Genomic DNA, 27,905 nt, shown 5'->3' with positions numbered 1-27,905 from the left:
AACGGGTAACAAGGGCGCATGCGCAGAAAATCAACATGGTCGCCGCACACTGACTCGTGACTTGGTTATTGAGATTTCGAGGTAATATTGTGCATAGAAATGTCTGGACCCGTTTCTGCAGTGGGTTATATACAAGTAAAAACATTCCCGAACTGGGAACAATGTAGAGCATATGCAGACGTTCACAAACTGCCGTTTTATGCAAAAGATATTGATGTCCATGCATTCAGGGTTTATGTTTTCAGTATCGAAGGGCTTTTGAAACTAGCGAATTTCGTTACATTCATGCAAATGGACGCCATTGTCGTAAATATAGTACCAGTACAAGCAGCTGGTATAGATGGATTTTAGGGTGGAAATTGAGGTATCAATTAAAATTAAATAAGTGGTTATGATATAACTTTGGACACATATTTGTCTTAGGGTGGAAATTGAGTTATCAATTAAAATTAAATAAGTGGTTATGATATAACGTTGGACACATATTTGTCTTATGTTACATCATGAACTGTTGGAACGGTCCATACAATCACCGAAAAGCACAGAATAGCACCGAAAAGCACTCAATTTCTCTCTATATATATGCAATAAATCGTTTCTAGTGTTTGTAAACGGGTTTAATTAGTTATAAATGATTATATGATTGTATGTGTATACTACCTTTTGTTTATTATGAGGTATTAATGCCCAAAATGGTATATATCGGCAATATACCAACAGAAAAGCACTCAATTTCTCTCTATATATGAAAAATTGGGTTTTTATTAAGTGTGTAAACGGATTAAATTAGTTATAAATGGTTATATTTCATGCATATTTATACTACCTTTTGTTTATTATGGGGTATTAATACCCAATATTGGATATATATCGGCAATATACCAACCCAAAAGCACTTCATGTGAAGACCGAAAAGCACTCAAGACCTAAAAGCACTCAATTTCTCTCTCTCTCTCTCTATATATATATATATATATATAAAATTGCGTTTCTATTGTGTGTAAACAGATTTAATTAGTTATAAATGGTTATATTTTGTGCATATTTATACTACTTTTGTTTATTATGAGGTATTAATGCTCAAAATTGGATATATATGGGCAATGTACCAACCGAAAAGCAGTTCATGTGAAGACCGAAAAGAACTTAATTTCTCTCTCTATATATGAAACATTTCGTTTCTATTGTGTGTAAACGGATTTAATTAATTATAAATGTTTATATTTCATGCATATTTATACTACCTTTTGTTTATTATGATGTATTAATGCCCTAAATTGGATATATATCGACAATATACCAGCCGAAAAGCACTTCATGTAAAGACCGAAAAGCACTCAATTTCAGGTTTCATCTGAATACCTTCTACTTCATTATACTCATGATCATCATTTCCATGCTCCTCCTCCATTTACTGTCGCTGCTAAACTCTGCAGCTGTAAAGAAATTATGGGGATGAGATAATGCCACAGTACACATCTATTGTTGAAATTAATGAGAAAACAACAACAGAACAACAAAACGGTGTTAACCCAAGACTATTTGACCTTTTGCACTGCATTTCACTGACATACAAACAAGCTATTTACACTAACACTGTTTCTGGGAATACCAGTAGTGCTATATCACTACCATCTTAAGTAAGCATAAACGCAGTGCGGTACTAGGTACACACACACACACAGTAGAATTATGTACTCAACTGAACACATACAGACAGAGGTATCCATAGTCTATTGTAAAGGTAACACACACATGAATCAAAGACATGGATGCAATACTGTCCAGAAATGTCTTGATGTCTGCAAAGCCAGCTCATCAGGCAAAATTATCATGGTCTATGACCTCATTAAATATAACCATAAGACCCACCTCTGCATTTTGGCCTTTGGTGCTCATTTTGGAACCAGAAGAGCTTAAATTGAAGTAGTTTTCAGCAATACTGGCTGGCTCATTTCTAGAACCACTCCCATCGTCATCTTCCAGATAAGAAAAACATCACATGTTAATGAATATTATCTTGAATCAATTGAATTTTGCACTTCCAAACTGTTTTTCATTTTAAAAAAGCAAGCAGTTCACAAAATTATCATTCATAAGTCATACTGAAGTTACACCCTTTTCAGAGGCCACAGACTGGTTGTACGGCCTAATAAGGGTTCAAACCCACAGTATTTAGTTATTGTGGTAAAAATGTGCATTGATGCGATCCAAAGGTTATTATAACATTAACTGTTCAGACATTGTAAGGTACGAGGCACAGTGGCACACACACACACACACACACATTGGAAACATAGTACATACAGATAGAGGTATTCACCAAAATGTAATTCTTTAAGTAAGATGGTAAAAGATCAGAAACAAATCTCCACAACAACCAAAAGAGAGCTGATCATTTATTATAATACCAGCCTTACCCCTTAAGATTGCCCTTTCTTGTCTGTTCTTGAAACAAGATGTGCCTTTAGATGAGTCCATTTCCGCACTGTTAGAACTGGTAGGTTGAAAGCCAGCTTCTTTGTCATCATCATCATTATTTAATAAAGCACTCTCTGGCAACTGTGACAAAGTATTTGTATTTGCCTTTCATTTTGTTTTAACCTCTTTCACTGCATTTTACAGATAAACAAACACCCTATGTACATTACCTCTGTTTCTGTGAATACATGAAGTGCTATATAACTACCATCTTTAATAAGCATACTTTTTTACATGATTTTCTGTATTCAGTGGGACTCGAACCCACAGCAGACAGAGACCCTGGTAAACAAACACACTGCTGTATTAAAATAAATGTATATGCATAGTATAAGGATTGACATATGGAAATTTTGAAATGCTTTGAGGTACCAGGCACAAACACACGTAGTAGAGAGCTATGTACTCAACTGAACACATACAGACAGAGGTATCCATAGTCTTTTGTAAAGGCAACACAAATATAAATCAAAGACATGGAGGAAATAATGACCAAAGCTGGCTCATCAGGCTGAATTATCATGGTCTATGACCTCATTTATTATAATAATCAGACTCACCTCTGACGTTTTGGCATTTGGTGCTCATTTTGGGACAAGGAGAGCTTGAATAGGCGACGTTTTCAGCAATACTGGATGGCTCATTTCTAGAATTATTCCAATCTTTATCTTAAAAAAAAAAACAAAAAATCCCATGTTAATGAATTTTTCTTTCATTGATTTGGTTTTGCTCATGCAAACAGTTTATATATATATATATATATTTTTAAATAAAGCAGTTCACAAAATTGTCATAAATAAGTAATAACTGAAGCAACAAACTCCTCAGAGGCCACCTACTGGTTTTAAGGCTTAAGTAGGGTTCAAACCCACAGCATTTACCGTACTTATTGTGGTCAAAAAGTGCATTGATACAATCCAAAGGTGTACCGGGTCATATAACATTTACTGTAAAGACATTGTGAGGTACAAGGCACACACACACACACACACTAGAAACACAGTACATACAGATAGAGGTGTTCACAAAAAAGTAAAACTTTAAGTTGGTATGGATTGACATCTGGAAATGTTAAAACGCTGTGAGGTACCAGGCACACACACGCACGCAGTAGAATGTTATGTACTTAACTGAACACATTCAGACAGAGGTATCCATAGTCTATCGTAAAGGTAATAAATATATGAATAAAAAAACATGGAGGAAATAATGACCAGAAATGTGTTGAAGGTTAGCAGAGCCAGCTCAACAGACCAAATTATCATGGTCTATGATCTAATTTAATACAATAATCAGACCCACCTCTGCACTTTGGCCTTTGGTGCTCATTTTGGAACCACAAGAGCTTGTATTTGAGTTGTTTTCAACAACACTGCATGGCTAATTTCTAGAACCACTCCCATTTTTATGTGCCAGAAAAGAAACATCACATGTTAATGGTTTTTATCTTTAATTAATTGGATTTTGCACCTCCATACAGTTTTTCAGTTTTTTAAACAATCAGTTCACAAAATTATCATTCATTGGTCATAACTGAAGTAACAACCTTTTCAGAGGCCACGGACTTGTTGTATGGCCTAATATGGGTTCAAACCCACAGCCTGTAGTTATTGTGGTACAAAAAAATGAATACAAACAAAATATGTAATATTTACTGTATAGACATTGTGAGGTACGAGGAACACACACACAAACTAGAAACACAATACATACAGATAGAGGTATTCACCAAAATGTTATTCTTTAAGTAATTTGTAAGGTATCACAATCAAATATCCCAAACAACCCAAAGATAGCTGACCATTTATTGTAATACAAGTCTTTCCCCTTAAGCTTGCCCTTTCTTGTCTGTTCTTGAAACAAAATGAGTGTGTAGATGAGTCCTTTTTATCCCCACGCTTTTTGAAAAAAAGGTGGGGATATTGTGGTGATCTCCGCCGTCCGTCCGTCCGTCCGTCCGTCCGTCCGTCCTGGCCACTATCTCCTCCTACACTAAAAGCACTAGAACCTTGAAATTTACACACATGGTAGCTATGAGCATATGTGCGACCCTGCACTATTTGGAATTTTGATCTGACCCCTGGGTCAAAAGTTATAGGGGTTGGGGTGGGGCCGCGTCAGAAATAATCACTCATTTTTTTAGGTTATTTTACATTTACTTCTTTATTTCTACACCGATTCACTTCAAATTGATACTGGACCTCACCTATGACAATACGGTCAATCTCAACCATGCATGGCCCCATTCCCAACCCTGGGGCGCCCCGCCCACATAGGCCACACCCACCAAAAATTTCCATTTACTATAATTTTTTCATTTCTACACGGATTCACTTCAAATTGATACTGAACTTTTGTTATGACATTAGGGTCAATCTCAATTATGCATGGCCCCAATCCCAACCCTGGGGCGCCCGCCCACATAGGCCATGCCCACCAAAAAATTCCATTTTATTATGATTTACCATAATTTTTTCATTTCTACACGGATTCACTTCAAATTGATACTGAACTTCTCTTATGACATTAGGGTCAATCTCAACTATGCATGGCCCCATAACCAACCCTGGGGCCCCGCCCACATAGACCACACCCACCCAAAATTGCCTTTACTATAATTTCTTCATTTCTACACTGATTCACTTCAAATTGATATTGAACTTCTCTTATGACAATACAGTCAATCTCAACTATGCATGGCCCCATTACCAACCCTGGGGCGCCCCGCCCACATAGACCACACCCACCCAAAATTGCCTTTTACTATAATTTCTTCATTTCTACACCGATTCACTTCAAAATGATACTGAACCTCTCTTATGACAATACGGTCAATCTCAACTATGCATGGCCCCATTACCAACCCTGGGGCCCCGCCCACATAGACCACACCCGCCCAAAATTGCCTTTTACTATAATTTCTTCATTTCTACACCGATTCACTTCAAATTGATACTGAACTTCTCTTATGACAATATGGTCAATCTCAACTATGCATGGCACAATTACCAACCCTGGGGCGCCCTGCCCACATATGTCACACCCACCCAAAATTGCCTTTTACTATAACTTCTTCATTTCTACACCAATTCACTTCTAATTGATGATGAACTTCTCTTATGACAATACTGTCAATCTCAGCTATGCATGGCCCCATTACCAACCCTGGGGCACACCTAGGTCAAACATTCGGCGTGGGGATACGCGTCGGCCTCTGCCGCGCCATTTCTAGTTTCTGAAAATGTAATTCTGCTACAAATGTATTTCTCTGTTCCCAAATTTTTCCCTTTTGTCCCCACTTTTTTAACCCTAAAGGGTCCCTGTCCCCAACAGTACAGATTCACAGCAGAACACTGAACCTATTTACATTACCGCTGTTTCTGGCAATACCATAACTGCTATATCACTACCACCTTTAATAAGCATAGACCCTACATTTTTAAAAGATTTTGTGTATTCAGTGGGACTCAAACCCACAGTTTACAGAGACCCTTGTTAAAAACACACTGCTGTAATGTATATGCAATTTATAAGGATTGAAATCTGGAAATGTTAAAATGCTGTGAGGTACAAGGCACACACACACACACAGTAAAATTCAACGTACTCAACTAAACACATACAGACAGAGGTATCCATAGTCTATCGTATAGGTAACAAATATATGAATTAAAGACAATTACGAAATAATGACCAGAGATGACTTGACGGCTTCAAAGCCCGCTCATCAGGCAAAACTATCATGGTCTATGACCTCATTTATTACAATAATCAGAAACACCTTTGACGCTTTGGCCTTTGGTGCTCATTTTGGACCCAGGAGAGCTTGAAGAGATGTTTTCAGCAATACTGGATGGCTCATTTCTAGAATCGCTCCAATCTTTATCTGCTGAAAAAGAAACATTCCATGTTATTGGTTTTTATCTTTCATTAATTGGGTTTTGACCCTGCAAACAGTTTAAATTTATTTTTTTTATCAAGCAGTTCACAAAATTATCATATACATTGTATAAGTCATAACTTAAGTAACCACCTCCTAAGAGGCCACCAATTTGTTGTACGGCCTAAGCAGAGTTCAAACCCACAGCATTAAGTTATTGTGGTCAAAAAGTGCACTAATGCAATACAAAGGTCTAATAAAACATTTACTGTACAGACATTGTGAGGAAGAGCCACACACACACACACACTAGAAACACACTACCTACAGATAGAGGTATTCAACAAAATTTAAACCTTGAAGTAAATTGGTAAGAGGTGACAAACAAATCTACACAACAACCAAAAGGGAGTTGATCATTTATTATACCCCCACTAAACGAAGTTTAGGGGGATATATAGGATTGAGCTTGTCTGTCTGTCGGTCGGTCGGTCCGTGTCCGCTCTCAAATTTAAGTAGTTTTCATCCGATCTTCACCAAACTTGGTCAGAAGTTGTATCTAGATGAAGTCTAGGCTAAGTTCGAACATGGATCATGGCAGGTCAAAAACTAGGTCAAGGGATCACTTAGTGCGTTTTAAACATTGAGCATGGTGTCCGCTCTCTAATTCAAGTAGTTTTCATCCAATCTTCACCAAACTTGGTCAGAAGTTGTATCTAGATGATGTCTAGGTCAAGTTCGAATATGGGTCATGCCGGGTCAAAATCTAGGCCACTGGGTCACTTAGTACGTTTTACACATTCAGTATGGTGTCTGCTCTCTAATTCAAGTAGTTTTCATCCGATCTTCACCACACTTGGTTAGAAGTTGTATCTAGATGATGTGTAGGTTGAGTTCGAACATGGGCCATGCAGGGTCAAAAACCAGGTCACGGGGTCACTTTAAACATTGAGATTGGTGTCCACTGTTTTTTGTGATCAGAAGACAACATGCAAAATATTCTGTGTCAATGCGGCATGTGGGGGTTTTCGTCACGTCTGTGACAAAGCTCTAGTTGCAACACCAGTCTTGCCAATTAAGCTAAACCCTTTTTGTCTGGTCTAAAAACCAGATATGCATGTAGATGAGTCCTTTTCTGCACTGTTAGAACAGGAAGGTTCAAAGCCAGCTCCTTTGACATCATCATCATCATCATTATCTGTATGAAATAAAGCTCCCCTTTTCAACTGTGACAAAGAAACTTGTTTAGGCCTTTCATTGTGTTTTTACCTCTTACACTTCATTTCACTGATATAACGATAAATATTTGTGCATAACACAAGTTTTTGCAGTGACACTGTTGGTATTTAAAACTTACTTGTTTACATATAGCAACGAATACAAATAAACAGGAACTGGTAACTGGTTTGTTGTGAAAACCACAGAGGTTAAACACTTTAAAAATGTAAAGACAATAGTGTATGTTTATTACTAGGTTCATAACTTTACCATTTTTCAAGGGATTGGATACATACTTGCGGGACATCTCTGGTATTTTGTACGTTGTATGTTATTTTACTCAAGAAGGTGCGTTACCGCAACAAAACAACATAGCTTTCGGTTTTTCATTGGTAATTTTGTCAATAGTAAAGATATTTAGATGAAATGAAAAGTAGATGACATTATACATCTGTATGATGGTACTGCTTCTTGCTACTAAGTGCTTTCTTAAGGTTTTGTATGCCCCATTCTTCGAAGAAGAGGGGGTATATTGTTTTTTGCCTGTCTGTCATTCTGTCTGTCCCAAAACTTTAAGGTCAAATATATGTGTAAAAATCTCTTAAAAAATGTGGAGAAACACTGTGCGTTTAGGTTTACAAAAATGTGGAAAAAGAGGGCATAAGTCATCCTATAGATGCTGACAGCTCTTGTTTGACCATATGTTTAGTGTAGCTCTGGAGAGCAAAGACCAGACCAGTGCTAAACTTCCTGGATCACTTTATTACAGTGTACATTAACATAGTGTCTTTTTCTCCTTTTTCTAGACACAAAGCAGGATGTGGAGGGTATTCCAATATCCCGGACAGGAGCGGTACACCAGCGTTGCAGTGTCAGTTCAAAACCAAATGAGGTGTCAAAGCCCCAGAAATGACGCTTTCAAGTACATGACAGGTAGGTTCATTGGTTAGATACTTAAGCACTTGCTATGTATGTACCTCTGTTCTTTAACAGCTGTTTGTCATCTTTATGCGTGAATACCTCAGTATGATCTCGAGGACTTTGTGTGGGTGTGTACCTCTGTATAACTGCACTGTTTCCTGTGTGTGCCTCTGCTTGCTTGGATGGTAGGTTGCAACATAGCCTAGAGGCTAGAACAGACCAGTACAAACTACCTTGATCACTTCATTACAGTCTACATTAACATGGTGTCTTTTTCTCCTTTTTCTAGACACAAAGCAGGATGTGGAGGCTGTGCCAATATCCCCGACCAGTGCGGTACACCAGGGTTGCAGTGTCGGTTCAAAACATGATGAGGTGTCAAAGCCCCAGATAAATGACGCTTTCAAGCACATCACTGGTAGGTACCTTTGTAAGTTACTTTAGCACTTGCTACATCAGTATCTCTACTATTGCACTGAAACTTGTATACTTAAGGTTTGTTTGAAGGCAGGTTTTTTGTAAGTCCAGATGACCTTGACCAGACCAGTACAGAACTGGTCACTTCATTATAGTCTGTATTACACCTGTGTCTTTTTCACTATTTTCGAGATGGCGTGCAGGAAGATGTGGAGGCTGTGCCAATATACCCGACCAGTGCGGTACACCAGGGTTGCAGTGTCGGTTCAAAACCAAATGAGGTGTCAAAGCCCCAGATAAATGACGCTTTCAAGCACATGACTGGTAGGTACCTTTGTTAGTTACTTTAGCACTTGCTATGTATGTACCTCTGTTCTTTAACAGCTGTTTGTCATCTTTATGCGTGAATACCTCAGTATGATCTCGAGGACTTTGTGTGGGTGTGTACCTCTGTATAACTGCACTGTTTCCTGTGTGTGCCTCCGCTTGCTTGGATGGTAGGTTGCAACATAGCCTAGAACAGACCAGTACAAACTACCTGGATCACTTCATTACAGTCTACATTAACATGGTGTTTTTTTCTCCTTTTTCTAGACACAAAGCAGGATGTGGAGGCTGTGCCAATATCCCCGACCAGTGCGGTACACCAGGGTTGCAGTGTCGGTTCAAAACAAGATGAGGTGTCAAAGCCCCAGATAAATGACGCTTTCAAGCACATCACTGGTAGGTACCTTTGTAAGTTACTTTAGCACTTGCTATGTATGTACCTCTGTTCTTTAACAGCTGTTTGTCATCTTTATGCCTGAATACCTCATTATGATCTTGAGGTCTTTGTGTGGGTGTGTACCTCTGTATAACTGCACTGATTCCTGTGTGTGCCTCCGCTTGCTTGGATGGTAGGTTGCAACATAGCCTAGAACAGACCAGTACAAACTACCTGGATCACTTCATTACAGTCTACATTAACATGGTGTTTTTTTCTCCTTTTTCTAGACACAAAGCAGGATGTGGAGGCTGTGCCAATATCCCCGACCGCAGCTGTACATCAGGGTTGCAGTGTCGGTTCAAAACAAGATGAGGTGTCAAAGCCCCATATAAATGACGCTTTCAAGCACATCACTGGTAGGTTCATTGGTTAGATACTTAAGCACTTGCTATGTATGTACCTCTGTTCTTTAACAGCTGTTTGTCATCTTTATGCGTGAATACCTCAGTATGATCTTGAGGACTTTGTATGGGTGTGTACCTCTGTATAATTGCACTGTTTCCTGTGTGTGCCTCCGCTTGCTTGGATGGTAGGTTGCAACATAGCCTAGAACAGACCAGTACCAGTGTTTTTTATGCCCCCGGTAGGCATATAGTAGTTGAACTGTCCGTCCGTCAGTCAGTCAGTGTGTCAGTCTGTCCGTCCGTCCGAAAAAACTTAAACGTTGGCCATAACTTTTGCAATATTGAAGATAGCAACTTGATATTTGGCATGCATGTGTATCTCATGAAGCTGCACATTTTGAGTGGTAGAAGTTCAAGGTCAAGGTCATCCTTCAAGGTCAAAGGTCAAAAAAAAATATTATTTCAAAGCAGCGTTATCATGAAGGTGCACATTTTGAGTGGTGAAAGTTCAAGGTCAAAGGTAAAAAAAAAATAATAATTATTTCAAAGCGGCGCAATAGGGGGCATTGTGTTTCTGACAAACACATCTCTTGTTATGTCTGTCTGTCTGTCCACCAGATGGTTAAGGAAAAAGCCATTGAGTTTCTGAATGTTTGTGAAGAGGAATGGACAAATGAAATTTCTTACGCTGCCTTGCATACACTTACAGATAACAAGAGGAACAAGCAGAAGATGCTGCCTCTGTCTGAAGACATTTCAAAGCTTCAGACACACCTTCAGAGAACTTCTGAATCATTGACGGAAGCTTTGGAAGAGAGATTTTTTAAACATAACTGGGAGCTTCTCAGCAAAGTAACACTGGCAAAACTTGTTCTATTCAACAGACGGCGTGGCGGAGAAACAGAGAGAATTGAAGTAGTGCATTATGAAAACAGAAGAAATAAATCAGAGCAGGCACCTAAAGAAGTAGAAGATTCTTTAAGTGAAACAGAGAAAGTCCTTTTGAGAACACTGTCCAGAGTTGAAATTCGTGGGAAAAGGGATCGTACTGTCGCAGTCCTTCTTACTCCGAACATACAAAAAAACATTGATCTTCTGCTGAGATACAGAGCAGACGCAGGTGTAGATAAAGAAAATGCATACGTTTTTGCAAGATCCAATTCTAGGTCGCAGTTTCCCCTTAGAAGTGCAGACGTCTTAAGAAAATTTGCAAAAGAAGCAAGTCTGGAATGCCCAGAAAGTGTCACTAGTACACAATTGAGGAAGCATGTTGCCACAGTGGTCCAGATTTTGAATCTCAGCAAAAACGATTTGGAAGTATTGGCAAGGTTTATGGGGCATGACATCAATATTCATAGATCATTCTATCGCCTCCCACAAGAAATAATCGAAGTGGCTAGGATGGGATGTCTTCTGACAGCCTTTAACAAGGGAACTATTGGACAGTTCAGCGGGAAGTCCATTGATGACATAGATCTTGAATTAGGTAAGATGAGAAAAGAAAATGAGTCTTGACAAAGTTGTGTGAAAAGCAACAGTGTATGAATTTTGAATAATTTAGGGGTGGCAATATAAAATATATTAACTGCTTAACTGGTTAATTGATCAAACATCAGATTATCAGTTAATATAATCGGTATCAGAATATTGTTTTCTGAAAAAAAAAGAACAAGCTAAACACCATGTTTAGCCCACTATCCTTTTCAAATTGCATTTTTCTTAGGTTCCCCTATCAGTCGTTCCATATGCAGTTCTTGTTATTGCATCAAGTCAGAAACTGCTGGGTGGTTTTTGACCAAACTTGCCCATCTAGTCAGAAACTGCTGGGTGGATTTTGACCAAATTTTGCCAGATTGTTCCCCTAGCGGCCTAGTCGGTCAGGTCAGATCAGACAGGTCAGGAGTTATTGCCCTTTGTATGAAAACTGACTGAACTTCTTGTTATTGAATCTAATCAGAAACTAATGAGTGGATTTTGATGAGATTTACAAGATTGTTTTCCTATAAGTCGAGTTGGTATGTAGATGCGGCCACATTTTCAACTTCTTCCTTATGAAACTTGATCAGAATGATTGTGCAAAATGTAGGTCAGGTTTGAATCTGGGATAAGACACTAAGGCATGGGGCCAAATTTTAGAAAAGCCTTTTGACCACATTTTCAATTTTATCCCAATGAAACTTGGACAGAATGGTTCTCTGTATAATTGTAGGTGAGATTTGAATCTGGGTCAGCAACTAGGACATAAGGCAAGATGTCTTCCTTCTTACAGTCTTCTTTTTGAGTGATGCAGGGTCATGATAATGCTATTGTTCTTTCTTTGACAGACAATGGTGTAAACAGTGAGAGTGAGGATAGCAATGATGAAGAGGAAATTCATGAAGCAGATGACTTGACTGAAAGTTAGCTAAAATTCATATAATCCATACATTGCCCACTGTTCATGAGCACATTTGTATGCCCCTGAAGGTGGGCATATAGTGATCGTACTGTCCGTCTGTCTGTCTGCCCTTCCGTCTAAAATTCCGTCACACAATGTAGCGTTTAGGTTTCCAAAAATGTGGAAAAACACTGCGTTTAGGTTTACAAAAATACGGAAAAAGGGAGCATAAATCCTCCTTTGGTGACAGCTCTTGTTTTCAACTCTTAAGGCCATATTTAATTCCCACATTTCAAGTTTGAAACTTAAATGTATGTATAAAGCTTGTTGAAAAAGTGTGCATTTGTACCCCTGTAAGTTGTTTTAGAACAGCATACTGGTACAGTATTGAAATATATATATATATACCGGTATATACATACTACTCACTCATGCATTGGTGTTTGCATCCGCTCCACACCTTGGTTAAAGGTTTTGTTGCTCTTTCTCTTTAACTTTGTTATTATTACGTGATGGATTTGTTTCAAACTTAAAAATTGTGTTCCTGATCAACACATATACCATTTGACACAAGAACCATAACTTACCCATATTTCAAGAATTATCCCCCCTTTTAACTTAGAATTGCAGGGTAAAGTTTTGGTGCACTTTCAATCTATATTTGTAATTACATGTACTGGATGTTTTTGATTCAAACTAGTGTGGACATCATATGACACAAGGTCCATAACCAATATTTAATGAATTATGCCCATTTTTTATGCCCCCCTTCGAAGAAGAGTGGGTATATTGTTTTGCACGTCGGTTGGTCGGTCTGTCCACCAGATGGATTCCGGATGATAACTCAAGAACGCTTAGGCCTAGGATCATGAAACTTCATAGGTACATTGATCATGACTGGCAGATGACCCCTATTGATTTTCAGGTCACTAGGTAAAAGGTCAAGGTCACAGTGACTCGAAATAGTTAAATGGTTTCCGGATGATAACTCAAGAACGCTTAGGCCTAGGATCAGGAAACTTCATAGGAACATTGATCATGACTGGCAGATGACCCCTATTGATTTTCAGGTCACTAGGTCAAAGGTTAAGGTCACAGTGACTCGAAACATTAAAATGGTTTCCAGATAACTCGAGAATCCTTACGCCTAGGATCATGAAGCTTCATAGGTACATTGATCATGACTGGCAGATGACCCCTATTGATTTTCAGGTCACTAGGTCAAAGGTCAAGGTCACACTGACTCGAAATAGTAAAATGGTTTCTGGATGATAACTCAAGAATGCTTACGCCTAGGATCATGAAACTTCATAGGTACATTGATCATGACTGGCAGATGACCCCTATTGACTTTCAGGTTACTAGGTCAAAGGTCACGGTCACAGTGACTCGAAACAGTAAAATGGTTTCCGGATGATAACCCAATAATGCTTAGGCCTAGGACCATGAAACTTCATAGGTACATTGATCATGACTGGCAGATAAGCCCCTATTGATTTTCAGGTCACTAGGTCAAAGGTCAAGGTCACAGTGACTCGAAACAGTCAAATGGTTTCCGGGTGATAACTCAAGAATACTTAGGCCTAGGATCATGAAACTTCATAGGTACATTTATCATGACTGTCAGATGACCCCTATTGATTTTTTAGGTCACTAGGTCAAAGGTCAAGGTCACAGTGACAAAAAACGTATTCACACAATGGCTGCCACTACAACTGACAGCCCATATGGGGAGCATGCATGTTTTACAAACAGCCCTTGTTACTTAGAATTTTATGTTAATGTTTTGATGCACTTTCAGTACATTTTTACTGTATTTGTATAAAACATAAACTAATTGTTCCTCGTTATCACCCACATCAGAAGACTGGAGGGCCATATAACACTCCCAACTTTTTCAAGAAGTGTCCCCTTTTAACTTAAAATTTCCAGTTAAAGTTTTGGTGCACTTTAAATCAATTTTTGTGATTACCTGAAGGATTTGATTCAAACTACTGCTTTACTTTTCTGTTTTGCACGCTTTCCATGTTTCCATGTGATTGTCCCTATATGTTGGAGAGGTGTCAAACAGTGTATTTTTAGCTCACCTGAGCACAAGGTGCTCAGGGTGAGCTATTGTGACCACTCACTATCCGTTGTTAGTCCGTCCACACTTTCAAATGACATCTCCTCTGAAACTATTTGGCCAACTATTTGCCATGGCAACCAGCAGGAAAAACTTTAAAAATCTTCTCTTAAACCACAAGGCATAGAGCTTAGATATTTGTCATGTAGCATTGTCTAGTGGACCTCTACCAAATTTGCTCAAATGTTATGTCGGCTTCTTGTCGGTGTTGTCGTGGTCTGTTTGTTGCTTGTTATATGTTGGTTTTGGGCTGCATGCTCTTTGTTTTGTGAAATGGCTGTGCGCTTTGTGTGCCGCATTTCCTGCAGGACTTCATTTTGTCTACTCTTAGCACTTGGTACATATATACCTCTGTATGTTCTTTAATGGCTGCCATCTGTGGATGTGAATACCTCAGTATGATCTTGGGGTACTTAGTGGGGGTGTGTACCTCTCTATGATTGCACTGCTGTCTATTTAGATCAGTACAAAACTCCTTTTCTTGCAATCTGCATTACCTTTTTGTCTTTTTCTCCCTCTTCCAGATGCCATAGAGGAAGATATGGAGACTGTGCCAGTATCCACACTGGGTGCTGTACAGGGCTGTAGTGTCAGATCTAATCCGGATAAGGTGACAGAGCCCAAGAAAAGTGGCAATAACCGGCCCAAGACTGGTAGGTTCCTTTTTGTTAGCTACGTTTGCACATGCTGTGTTTGTACATCTGTATGTTATTTAAAAAGAATGACTCCGAAGGGTCCACTGATTTATCAATTGATCCCAATAATTTTGTCCGCTCCATATCTCCTATACCCCTGGTCCAATTTCGATGAAACTTCACAGGAATGTTTAGTATGAAGTCTAGTTATCATTTTGTTCCGCACGGATAATTTTTGACTGAGTTATGGCCCTTTAATGGTCATTGTAGAAAAAAAAATCCACTCCATATCTCCTATACTCCTGGTCCAATTTTGATAAAACTTCACAGGAATGATGATTATGAAGTCTAGTTTTGCATATTGTCATTTTGTTCCGCTTGAATAATTTTTGGTGGAGTTGTGGCACTTTAATTGTAAATTTAAAAAAAAGTTTGTCTGGAACATTTCTCTTAAACTATAGCTTGGATTTTAATAAAAATTCACACAAGTGATCAGTATGAGGTCTATAGTTGTGCATGTTGTCATTTTGTTGCGCTCTGATATTTTTTGACGGAGTTATTGCCCTTTTATGGTCATTTTAGAATAAAATTTGTCCAAAGCGGTTCTCCTATACTATTTCTTGGATTTTAATAAAACTTTATAGGAATGATTAATGTCTTGCCTAGTCGTGCATATTTTCATTTTGTTCAACACAGATAATTATGCCCCCGGATCGAATGATCGGGGGCATATTGTTTTTGGCTGTCTGTCTGCCATTCCTTCATTCTGTCCCAAAACTTTAACATTGGTTAAAGTTTTGTGATAACTTTTGAAATATTGAACATAGCAACTTGATATTTGGCATGCATGTGTACTCATGGAGCTGCACATTTTGAGTGGTGAAAGGTCAAGGTCATCCTTCAAAGTCAAAGGTCAACAACAACAAAAAAGGGGCGCATTAGTGGACTTTGTGTTTCTTTCAAACACACCTCTTGTTTTTTTTAATATTACGCACTCTTGGCTTTATGTTCCATAATTACATTACATATCGGGAGACATTTGTTATTTCCAAAAACAACCTTCTAGTAATTATTGATTTCCAGAGCCTATTTAATGATTTTTCTTACATGACAAAAAAAATTATGATTAAAATCTGCAATGTAACAACTGTAATAGGTAGCAGGTGTATGCATAAAGTTGATACAATGAAACAATTTTCCCATGCTTTGCTCTACCATATTGATTCTAATTTGTACAGCGATTTTCTATCTGATGTGGTATTAACCTATAAATAAATTTTCCATGGTGGTAGTTGAAACCGAGAATGCTTAAAAAATCGTCTCTGTTTTTCAAAACCCTCGTAAGTCCAATTTAGCCACTTTTGAGGAGAAGGAAAAAACTAAATATCTCTGAAACGAATAAAACTGCCTGAATCAAATTAAATTAACAAAATTATTAACTTGTTGTACTGCCTATTATTAGATATTTGTCAACAATGAGTGATTGACAGGAAATGGGGAAAGGTCATCGCTTAAATGTTTGAAAATATTTGATTATTTTTCAGACTTATCAGCTTTTATCGAATGTTTTTTTAAGTAATACCATTTTTTCGACTTTATAAAATAGTTATACTGGTTTATCGAATTAATGAAATTTTGATTATAATGCGCATTAAAACAATGATTATGAAAACAATTGCACTTAAAAAACATACTTTTATTATTTGTAAACTTTTCAGCGATTAAGGGCCATGATGGCCCTCTTGTATGCATTTTTGTGTCGCCTGGTACAAAGTAGCCGCGACATATAGGGATCACTTCTTTGTCGTCCATCCGTCACAAATTTTGTCGGGAGCATATCTCTAAAGCTATTGATGCTATCAACTTTAAACTTCACACAGTTATAGAGCTCATTGAGGGGAAGTGCAGTGACAAGAACCATAACTCTGAGTGGTTCCATTTTTAAATTATCTCCCTTTGTTCAAAAACCTTGTCCTTGTCATATCTCAAAAAGTATGGAAGCTATCAGCTTCTAACTTCAAACAATTATAAAGCTCCTTAAGAGGAAGTTCAGGGTCAAGAAACCATAACTCTAGGTTTTCCCATTTTCAAATCATCTCCCTTTGTTAAAAACACTTATCTTTGAAATTGGCTCTCATTAGGTGACACCTGCGATTATTGATCGCTCTTGTTGACAAGGGTTCTTAATTTTGGCAATAGAAACTCCAGTTTTACCATGGTCTTATTTACCATTATAAATCATTGGATTTAACAACTGTTAACCATCTTTTGTGTGCAAATACCACTGTGTTAGTTTGGGGAGTTTTGTGTGCAGGTCTGTGTTCTCTATCCAAGCCCTTGCTTGGTTTAAAAATGTTATTGAATGGGTCTGTTTCACATTAACTGTTGTGTGCCAATGTTTAAAAAGTATTATGGGGGAAACAGAAATGGCGTTCTATAAAAAAAAGCTTCCAGGTTTATTGTGAGGCGAATCATTTGACTTGTCATTCAATTAATGTTTGATATATTTCAGGAGAAGTAGTGAAGCTTACAGAACATCAGCACAGGCTACTTAAAACTTTGTTCAAAACAAATATAGCAATGAGAAGGGAACTACAGAAAGATGAGTGTGAAAAGGTTTCTAGGAAACATGACGCTCTTCAGAACCTCACCTGGAAAAAAATTAAGAACACTGTCCATAATTGGATAATGGCTGAGAAACGGAAAACAAAAAGATATTAACATTCAGAATGTAAGGCTAATTTACTGAAATGGATCGTCATTATGTGACTGAATTACTGTAAAGGATAAGCACTATTAGACTAATTGTTAATCATTATGTGATTGAATTGTTGTAAAGAATGAGAACTGTAAGGCTAATTATCCCCCGCCATAGGCGGAGGGATATTGTTTTGGCGTTGTCCGTCCGTCTGTCCGTCCGGCACTGTTGTGTCCGGAGCCATACTTTGGAAGTGCTTTGGCGGATTTCATTGAAACTTGGTATGAGTGTATATATGGATAAGAGGATGATGCACGCCAAATGGCATTGTACACCATCTGTTAATAACGGAGTTATGGCCCTTTGTATCTTGAAAAAATGCTTTTTAATATAAGCTTAGAGATTTATTTCCATTAACACATGAGCCAGAGCCACGAAACTTGCCATGGCTGTTCTCAATCATCTGGGGGTGCTTCACATTCAACACCCATAATCCTAGGGGCTAAAGTCAAGGTCACACATTGAGGTCAAAGGTCACAAATTTGATGAATTCTTCATTATTTAGTTATTCCTTTACTATGCATCAAGGTATTCACATCAAGGGTCAAGGTTACACAAATGCTTCATGTAAGGTTGTACGCTAAACCCCTAAACTGACCAGCATTTTTCCCATAATTATGTATACATCTTTGTACTTAAAATTACAGGTTAGAGATTTTGTGCTCCATCAAGGGAGAGCATATAGTCGCTAACTTGTCTGTCCTTCCTTCTCTCATAATTATATTCCGCCAAAGGCGGAGGGATATCAAATTGGTGTTGTCCATCCGTCCATCTGTCAGTATGTTCATCCGTCTGATTTGCACCCATCCTTGAACAAAATGTATGTGGCGGGGGATATCATTTCAACAAATTTGCTTGTTGATCATCATTTTAAGATTGATCATCTGTAAAGGATAAACATTGTAAGGCTAATTGATCATCATTATGTGATCGTCATTGATTATATGTACAGTGATTGAATTACTGCAGAGTGTGAGCAATGTTAAGCTAATTGATCATCAATGAGTACTGTGAGGCTACTTTTAATCCTCATTATGTGACTGAATTACTGCAGAGGACAGGCACTTTTATGCTAATTGATCGTCATTGATTATATGTACAGTGATTGAATTACTGCAGAGTATGACCACTATTGGGCTAATTGGCCATCATTATATAATTGTCGTGTAATTGGATTGCTGTAGAGAATGAGCACTGTTAAGGTGATTGACCATCAATATATGGCAAAAATACTATAGAGAAACAACACTGTCTGGATAATTAATCATCATTTAATGAAAGAAATACTGTAAATACTTATAAAACAGTTCAGTATGAGCTTATTTCATGTAGTAGTAATTCCTTTTTAGGTGTTCTTTTGTTATTTCAAACAAGGTTTAACAATGTTCTAGTTATTATTTGAGTAACTTGTTTTTATTGTTTAAGCAATTCTGAAATAGTTTATTATATTTTTATGTCCCCCACTATAGTAGTGGGGACATATTGTTTTTGCCCTGTCTGTTGGTCTGTTGGTCCGTTTGTCTGTTGGTCTGTCTGTTTGCGCCAACTTTAACATTTTGCAATAACTTTTGCTATATTTAAGATAGCAACTTCATATTTGGCATGCATGTGTATCTCATGAAGCTGCACATTTTGATTGGTGAAAGGTCAAGGTCATCCTTCAAGGTCAGAGGTCAAATATATGTGGCCAAAATCGCTCATTTTATGAATACTTTTGCAATATTGAAGATAGCAACTTGATATTTGGCATGCATGTGTATCTCATGGAGCTGCACATTTTGAGTGGTAAAAGGTCAAGGTCATCCTTCAAGGTCAGAGGTCAGATATATGTGGCCCAAAACGCTTATTTTATAAATACTTTTGCAATATTGAAGATTGCAACTTGATATTTGGCATGCATGTGCATCTCATGGAGCTGCACATTTTGAGTGGTGAAAGGTCAAGGTCATCCTTCAAGGTCAGAGGTCAAATATATGTGGCCCAAATCGCTTATTTTATGAATACTTTTGCAATATTGAAGATAGCAACTTGATATTTGGCATGCATGTGTATCTCATGGAGCTGCACATTTTGAGTGGTGAAAGGTCAAGGTCATCCTTCACAAGGTCAAGGTCATCCTACAAGGTCAAACATCATATAGGGGGACATTGTGTTTCACAAACACATCTTGTTATTTCAAAAGATAAATCTAGACAGATCATGTTTATTATATATGTTTATTAGCTCACCTGATATTATATATCATACAATTAACACTTTAGAATTTTTGCTCATGCCTTTTTGCCTTCGGTATTTTATATTTCTGAGCAATTCTGATACTAAAACTTTGTTGGTTTCCTAAAATGTGCTCATTAGGGTGTTTATATCCCTTTGGCAAACATTTGAGCTTGAAAATGTTCGAATTTAAATAACTTCTTTATTACCGATAGGAATTGATCTCTCGTAAGGGATTTATTGAATGACTGCACTGATATAAATATTGCCATAACCATTATCGAATAATCTTGGATATAACACTGAGAAACTTGTGGCTGCATGTTTACTTGAATGAATGCTGTGGTGTCTTTAGGTCTTTTATGTAGTACCACATGTTGTTTGATGGATTCAATGCCAGAGTTCAAAACAGATTTTCTACTTATATTTTCTCAGTTTATTATTGACCTCCTGTAAGGGACCTTTCTCCATGACTGCGCTCATATAAATACTGCCAAGCTCCAGCAGGAGGGGTGTTTTTGACTCCTGGTGTTGCGTTACTTTGTAAAAATTTTGGCCCAATCTTAATGAAACTTGGTCATAATGTTACTATTGATGAGTTCCACATTGGGTTGTTTTGAGAAAAAATTAGGTCACTGGGTCAATTTATAGAAAGACCTTGTTAACACTCGAAAAGTTCTCAATTTGGTCCCAATCTTGCTGAAACTTGGTCATAATGTTACCCTCTAAAATCTTAGACAAGGTTGTTATTGGATTGTCCAGACTCAAAAACTAGGTGTTACTTGCTTGAAGACAAGAATTTGGGGAGTAATGGTCCCTTTACACTTAGAAATACATGTATCATGATTTTCGATAAAAAAATTCATTTCAGTCCAGGTTTTCTTGTTAACCATGCACACTATTGGGAATAGTTGTTTACCATCATGGCCTTCACCTTTTACTGACAAGCTCTCTTTCTACTGACAAGCACTTCGAATAGTTGAGGGCGATGAGACAGTTCTTATTGCATAATTATTAATATGCAAGTAAGCTATAGAAAAACAGCTATAGTTTATTTAGTTCCTCATGTTTAAATACTTCCTTACAAATAGTTTATTAATTTTTGTTCCTCGTGTTAAAATACTTCCTTATAATAAAAGTTACGAATTCTTGATTTTTATTTGCTTTCTTACTTTGAATGTTTGGGTATTGTCACAGCCAGGTTGTTGTCTGCGTGTAAAAACTGGACATTTTCAAATATCTTCAATACTATCAGAGGAATTAATCTGAATATAGACATGACATACTATGAGTGTGCTGTATGTGTGTCCATACTGAGGTAAATACCACGGTATGATTGTGACATGCTATGAGTGTGTGAGGTGTGTGTCCATACTGAGGTAAATACCACGATACGACTGTGACATACTATGAGTGTGTCGTGTGTGTCCATACTGAGGTATATACCGCAGTACGATTGTGCCATACTATGAGTGTGTGAGGTGTGTGTCCATTCTGAGGTAAATACCACGGGACGATTGTGCCATACTATGAGTGTGCTGTGAGTGTCCATACTAAGGTATATACCACGGTACAATTGTGCCATACTATGAGTGTGTGAGGTGTGTGTCCATACTGAGGTAAAAACCACGATACAACTGTGACATACTATGAGTATGTCGTGTGTGTCCATACTGAGGTATATACCACGATACGATTATCTGCGTGTAAAAACTGGACATTTTTAAATATCTTCGATACTATCAGAGGTATTAATCTGAATATAGACATAGATACTCACTGACAAGGTCCATAACTAAAAATTAACCCAAACTTAGTTTGTAGCATCCTTGCAGATTTGTTCAAATGGGAGCAATTGGCCCCTATTAGGGGCAGCTAGAGCCAAAATGAAAACAACATTCAAACGTCTTCTCATTAAACGCTTGAAGGATCATCATTCAACTTGGTGTTTAGCACCAATATAATGTTCTTTCTGAAATTTGTTCAAATGGGAGTAATTGGCCCCTATTTGGGGCGGCTAGAGCTATAACTAGAAAAACCTTGAAACAACTTCTTTTCATGCACCGCTTGATAATCTTCATAAGCATAGTCAGCTCACGTGTGTACATAGTTATAATCTGTAAATATCTCCGTAATGACTTTAGTACAGCTTGTGAGAGGTGACTCTTGACCTCTACCCACCGTAGGACTTGGAACATTCCAGTCTTTGAATTTTGTCCTCTATACGAAAGATGAAGATGAAACCTTGGTCTGTAGGATCTTTATAAGATCCTTTCTCAAGTTTATTCTAATGGGAGGTATTGGCTCCTATAAGGGGCCACTAGAGCTAAAAATAGAAAAATCTCAAATGACTTTCTCAAGAACCGCTTGATGGCTATTCATCAAACTTGGTCTGTGGCATGTTTATAAAGCCCTTTTCTCAAATTTGTTCATAGCAATTGGCCCCTATTGGGGCTGCTAGAGCTAAAAGCATAAATTGCTTTGAATGGCTACTTCTCATAAACTGGTTGATGGATCTTCATCAAACTTGGGATGTAGCATCTTTATAGGGTCTTTTTTCGGATTTGTTCAAATGGGGACACTTGGCCCCTGTTAAGGTCCACTAGAGCTAAAACTAGAAAAACGTTTAGAATACTTCTCATGAACAGCTTGATGGATGTACATCAAACTTGGCCTGTAGTATCTTTATATGGTCCTTTGTCAATTTCTTAAAAATGGGGGCACTTGGTCCCTATTAGCGGCCGCTAGAGCTAAAACTAGATAAACCTTTAAATGACTTATCATGAACGGCTTGAAGAATCTTCATCAAACTTTGTAATATCTTTAGGGGTCCATTCATATATATATGTTGAAATGGGGCACTTGGCCCCTTTTAGGAGCTGCTAGGGCTAAAAATATAAATATATTGAAACGACCGCCTGCTGGATCTTCATTAAACTTGGTCTGTAGCATTCTTATGAGATCCTTTCTCAAAGTTTAGATGGGGGCACGCACTTGGCCCTTAGTAGGGGCCACTACAGTTAAATATAGAAAAAAACTTCAAATTCCTTCTTCTCATGAACGGCTTGTTGGATGTTCATCAAACGTTTCTTGTAGCATCATTATAATGTCATTCCTCACACTGGGACACTTTGAAGAAACAGCTGTTGTTGGTGTGTCCATACTGAGGTAAATACCACGGGACGATCGTGACATACTATGAGTGTGCTGTGTGTGTGTCCATACCGAGGTAAATACCACGGGACGATTGTGACATACTATTAGTGTGTGAGGTGTGTGTCCATACTGAGGTAAATACCACAGGACGATTGTGACATACTATGAGTGTGTCGTGTGTGTCCATACTGAGGTAAATACCACGGGACGATTGTGCCATACTATGAGTGTGTCGTGTGTGTCCATACTGAGGTAAATACCACGGGACGATTGTGCCATACTATGAGTGTGTCGTGTGTGTCCATACTGAGGTATATACCACGGTACGATTGTGCCATACTGGTTTCTTAAATAAGTCTTTTTCTGACAAACAAGGTGTCGTTTATGATCCATGACCCATCCTATTTAAAGATTTGTATTGCATATCCGTATAGATCTACTCGAAAGCATAGACCTCGGTATGTTTGTACAAAACGTGTACCTCACCATGTTGGCAATACCGGTATGTGTGTGTGTGTGTGTGTGTGTGTGTGTGTGTGTGTGTGTGTGTGTGTGTGTGTGTGTGTGTGTGTGTGTGTGTGTGTGTGTGTGTGTGTGTGTGTGTGTGTGTGTGTGTGTGTGTGTGTGTGTGTGTGTGTGTGTGTGTGTGTGTGTGTGTGTGTGTGTGTGTGTGCGTTGGTTTATATCGCACATCGAGGTACTTCATAGAAGTACACAGCCACACTTCGAGGTACCAAAAATAGCGAGGTACTTTTCCCTAGACCTCGGTACGTGTACCTCGCCAACCGCTTGTAAAAACCATTATACACAATTTCCGCTCGTTTCTACGGGTACCTCGGTATAACGTTGTAGTTCTGGTTTGTGTGTCAGAGTGTGACCCCACACACTTGACATCCATCTCAGAAGCTTTTTTGGTTCCCGTTTCGAAAACGAGCGCGCGCAGATAAATAGTCGCTGGAAACCAGTTACTGACCTATTTACCTCGGACCTCGGTGAATCGGTCAGCAACTGGTTTAGGTGAGTTACGAGCACACAGTTATTTTCAACAGTATTTTTCTTAACATAAAAGAAATAAATAATGACATCGTGTTTTTATATAATAATAAATAACAGTTAATTACTCGTCATTTAGTAGATTTTCTGACAATATTAATCTTAACAATATCTAACCGTCTCCCTGCCTCAAAGATCAGGGTCACGTGTTAAAGTTAAAAGTCATATGTGGTCATAAAACAGCGTTTAATTACATGTCTTCACAATAACTAATGGATTTTGAAATAACACGACACAAACAGCTTGTTCAAGTGTAGCTTTGTCATTCGTCATCTATTTTTAGATATCTTGCCACAAATGACAACCATGTGAAGACTGCATTTTGTGTGTAACATCCATCCCCTAACCATTAGGTCAAAGTCACACTAAGAATTCCCGTCTCAGCTATAACATTGTAGTATATTGATGGACTTAGAAATAACTTGGTACACGTGCAATTCTCACAATAAAACTTGTCTTGTGTTACACTCGTGCCCCTTGCTCAAAGTTCAAGGTCAATTACAATGATCGAAGTAGGCTAGGAAACAGCTTTGTCGGATTGTTATTTTTTTTAAATATAAATCATGCTATTTTTAGATTACTTTCCACAAATGACAACAATGATGATGCATTTTGTGTGTTAAACATATCTCCTTAACTCAGTGTCACGGTCATACTTAGAGGTTAAAGTTCGAATGTGGCTATGCAAAAGCCTGTCCAAGCATTACATTTTTCATTCATCAATGTAATTTTAAAACATTCTACAACAAATTGCTAACATGAGGAAAATGAATGTCAACCATGTACCTCAAAGGTCAAGGCAAAACTTAGAGGTCAATAGTCATATTTTGCAATCAAAAACGCAGTTTTGAGACTAAAGAGGAATGTGTGGGCATCCAGACGTTGTTCAGTATAGTGTATCTTATTGTTCTCTTACAACGTTCGTGCCTTCTATCAGGTAGAGCTTCCAACAGTTTGTGTCATTGAACTCAGAGGAGCACTCCAACATAGCTATCTTGTTTCCATGGCAATGCTAACGCGTGTCAAATGTTTTTGACAATTGTTATCAGAACATGGAACTTTCTTCTAGAATGTATTTAATGTGATTTCGTGTACAAAAATACAACAAACACACTGAATTCATTTGTTTTTACTATGATAAAATTGCTATTGAACCTGTAAGATGCACTCATAAAAATACCCCGAAATAGGTTTCACGACGTAAAATTTCGCAAACTTAGACACCTTTCCATAAATTGAAAAAAAAAGGTTAGCATTTTACAATTGAAAATATTTGCTTTCAGTCGCCAGAAAACAATGCTCGCGAAACATTAAACTAACAAAGTACATGATTGTGTTTCCTCTTACAGCTGATGCTGTTTAATGTGTCTTAAAATCACAATCATTTTCTTAGAGATTAACTTCATATATTATCAAAGCGCTGAAGGCACTGGATTTGTACGCTATTGCATAATCTTAGACGCGACTCAGTTTTCAAAATTATGTTACAGCTTTTTGTTTCGCACGTTTGAAATGAACAAAACCCATTCAAATTTATAAAGAGTGTGTCTTAAAGCACGGGTCGAATTGTGGGTGCACTGTTTATCCTAATAGTTATGTTATAGAGATAACTTAGACAAAATAACAACAATGTGTCTCTTTTTCTTTCGCAATTGGTTCCTGCAATGGCAACCATCTTTAGAATGTTGGTTTCCTTGCTAGATAATAACTAGCCTAGAATCATGTACATGTTGTGTTATGTGTATCTAATATTTTAATTATTTTCTTTAAATTATTGAGCAACAATTTTGCCGACATGACAAATTACATAACGTAGAAAGATGAGCCCCCTCTGTACGTTACTTATGACGTTATTTTGGTCCGTTATGACTCTAAGAAAAAAACTATAAAGTCATGGATAACGACATTTTTTTTATTGCTGAGCACTTTTTCTCACGCATAGACTCGCATAATCCCAACTGGATCGATTCCCCAATGCATCCGTATCAGCGCAACTTTTATCAATTACTGCATACTATTTTGTCGCTGTTCAATGCCAGATTATCCCGTACATTCCATTTTAAATAGTAAACTCAAGAATTTCATAAACATAAACATTCGCCTTTTTTCTTAAGTAGCAAATTAATTTTTGGCATATGTGACAATTAAAAGATGTGATGAAATAATGTCCAATCGAGACGGGGTTTTCCAACTGAACACACGTATGTCGCCTGACTTGCTGTTCAATAAATACACCAACACATTTCACGTGACGTTGTACACATCTTCATAGTTTTCGCGCATTTTACTGAGACAAAGAAACCGCAAAAATACACGAAGCACTGTTTATTTGAAGCTACAATTTATTAATGTGGCGTTGACAATAAAATTCAGAAGCGCGTTTCGGATTACAAATTTATTTATGCCAATTTGAGAATCCGACAAAACAATTTAGTGGTATGTAATGAATTCAACTTTAAGTTATTAAAATTCTTAACGTCAAATATATGATTTAATTGTATTCTGCATGTAATGCGCGATTTCCACGAGAAGAGCAAATGTGGAATAAATTTCTTGCTCAGAAAAATTCCAGTGATCAGGGCGGGATTTGAACCAGGGTCCTCTCGTTCAGTACGCCTGCGATCTACCATTACAGCACTGTTCCGACTCATTTGTCGACTGCATAATTTTACTTCAGGTAATGCAGGCCTACGAGTGCTGTCGCTCATGTAAAGCGTGCACTCTCATTGGCCAATATCGATTGTTTACAACGACGCTCCGCCCAGCGTACCTAAGATCATACTGGCTTGCAAAACTCGCTACATTATTTGTACGCTATCGCGTCCAAATAAAAATGGTAATGTCCTAATCCAATTAACATAATATTTTCTAGTTGGAAGGTCTTAAATCCAAATATAGGACACATACGATGAACATATTTAGAATTTGTGTGCGTGTGCGTGTGTATGTGATGATGAAATATTGAAACAATCGGAAATAATTCATACTTACACACACTTGTGTCAACCGACTCCCGCAAAACAACACGTTATTGACGCATGTTTGAACTGCGTACAAGATGCCAATGAAAACAATACGTCACAGACTTTCCTTAGTTATTAGCTCTCTAAAACTGTCGATGGAATTGATAGGCAAATGTGCGTTAGACGAACATACGTGCAGTGTTGTGTTTCGAAATTAAGTAGTATTTCCTTGCCTCATGCTGTATTGTGTGTGGGACCCTGAGTGTGTTCCAGTACTCATACCTTTGATTGACTAACTAGACTTGCGAAAATTGAGACGAATTTTATATTATAGCTTTAACTGAAAGTTATAAAATTATGATGCGGAATTGTGATTTGTTGGAAAACCACTGCGCTAACTGTACATTAGATAATTTCAGTTGAATAAGCGACGATTTTGCAAGATAATATTTTGCAGAATATCTACCCTTTTGGAAATATTTTGTACAGTAGCAATATTATTTTAGGGGAAACGCCATGTTCAATATAACGAGCGCTTTTGACTCCCCGCGGTGGATTGAAATCTCGTCCGGACTATGGATTTTGCTACTTTTCGTC

The 27,905-nt window shown here is 37.8% G+C and overlaps 1 protein-coding gene across 8 annotated transcripts; it reads left to right on the top strand.

Moving 5' to 3' along the window:
* Positions 1 to 9: 9 nt before the first annotated feature.
* LOC127845673 (uncharacterized) lies at positions 10 to 21,289 on the top strand. Of its 8 annotated transcripts, XM_052376729.1 has the most exons (10): positions 10 to 81; positions 8,386 to 8,512; positions 8,790 to 8,918; positions 9,110 to 9,241; positions 9,512 to 9,640; positions 9,911 to 10,039; positions 10,737 to 11,513; positions 12,352 to 12,426; positions 15,054 to 15,182; positions 17,677 to 21,289. In XM_052376729.1, the coding sequence occupies exons 2-10, from the start codon at positions 8,398 to 8,400 to the stop codon at positions 17,883 to 17,885; spliced, it is 1,824 nt and encodes a 607-aa protein (XP_052232689.1). In that variant the 5' UTR covers positions 10 to 81; positions 8,386 to 8,397; the 3' UTR covers positions 17,886 to 21,289. The 8 variants fall into 8 exon arrangements, with proteins under 8 accessions (XP_052232689.1, XP_052232716.1, XP_052232706.1 ...); XM_052376756.1 differs by lacking the exon at positions 9,512 to 9,640; XM_052376746.1 differs by lacking the exon at positions 9,911 to 10,039.
* The last annotated feature ends 6,616 nt before the right edge of the window (positions 21,290 to 27,905 follow it).

Source organism: Dreissena polymorpha, chromosome 1, assembly GCF_020536995.1.
Source record: "Dreissena polymorpha isolate Duluth1 chromosome 1, UMN_Dpol_1.0, whole genome shotgun sequence".
Classification (NCBI taxonomy): Eukaryota; Metazoa; Mollusca; class Bivalvia; order Myida; family Dreissenidae; genus Dreissena; species Dreissena polymorpha.
Note: the sequence above shows the minus strand (reverse complement) of the source record. Positions and strands in the feature narration are given on the sequence as shown.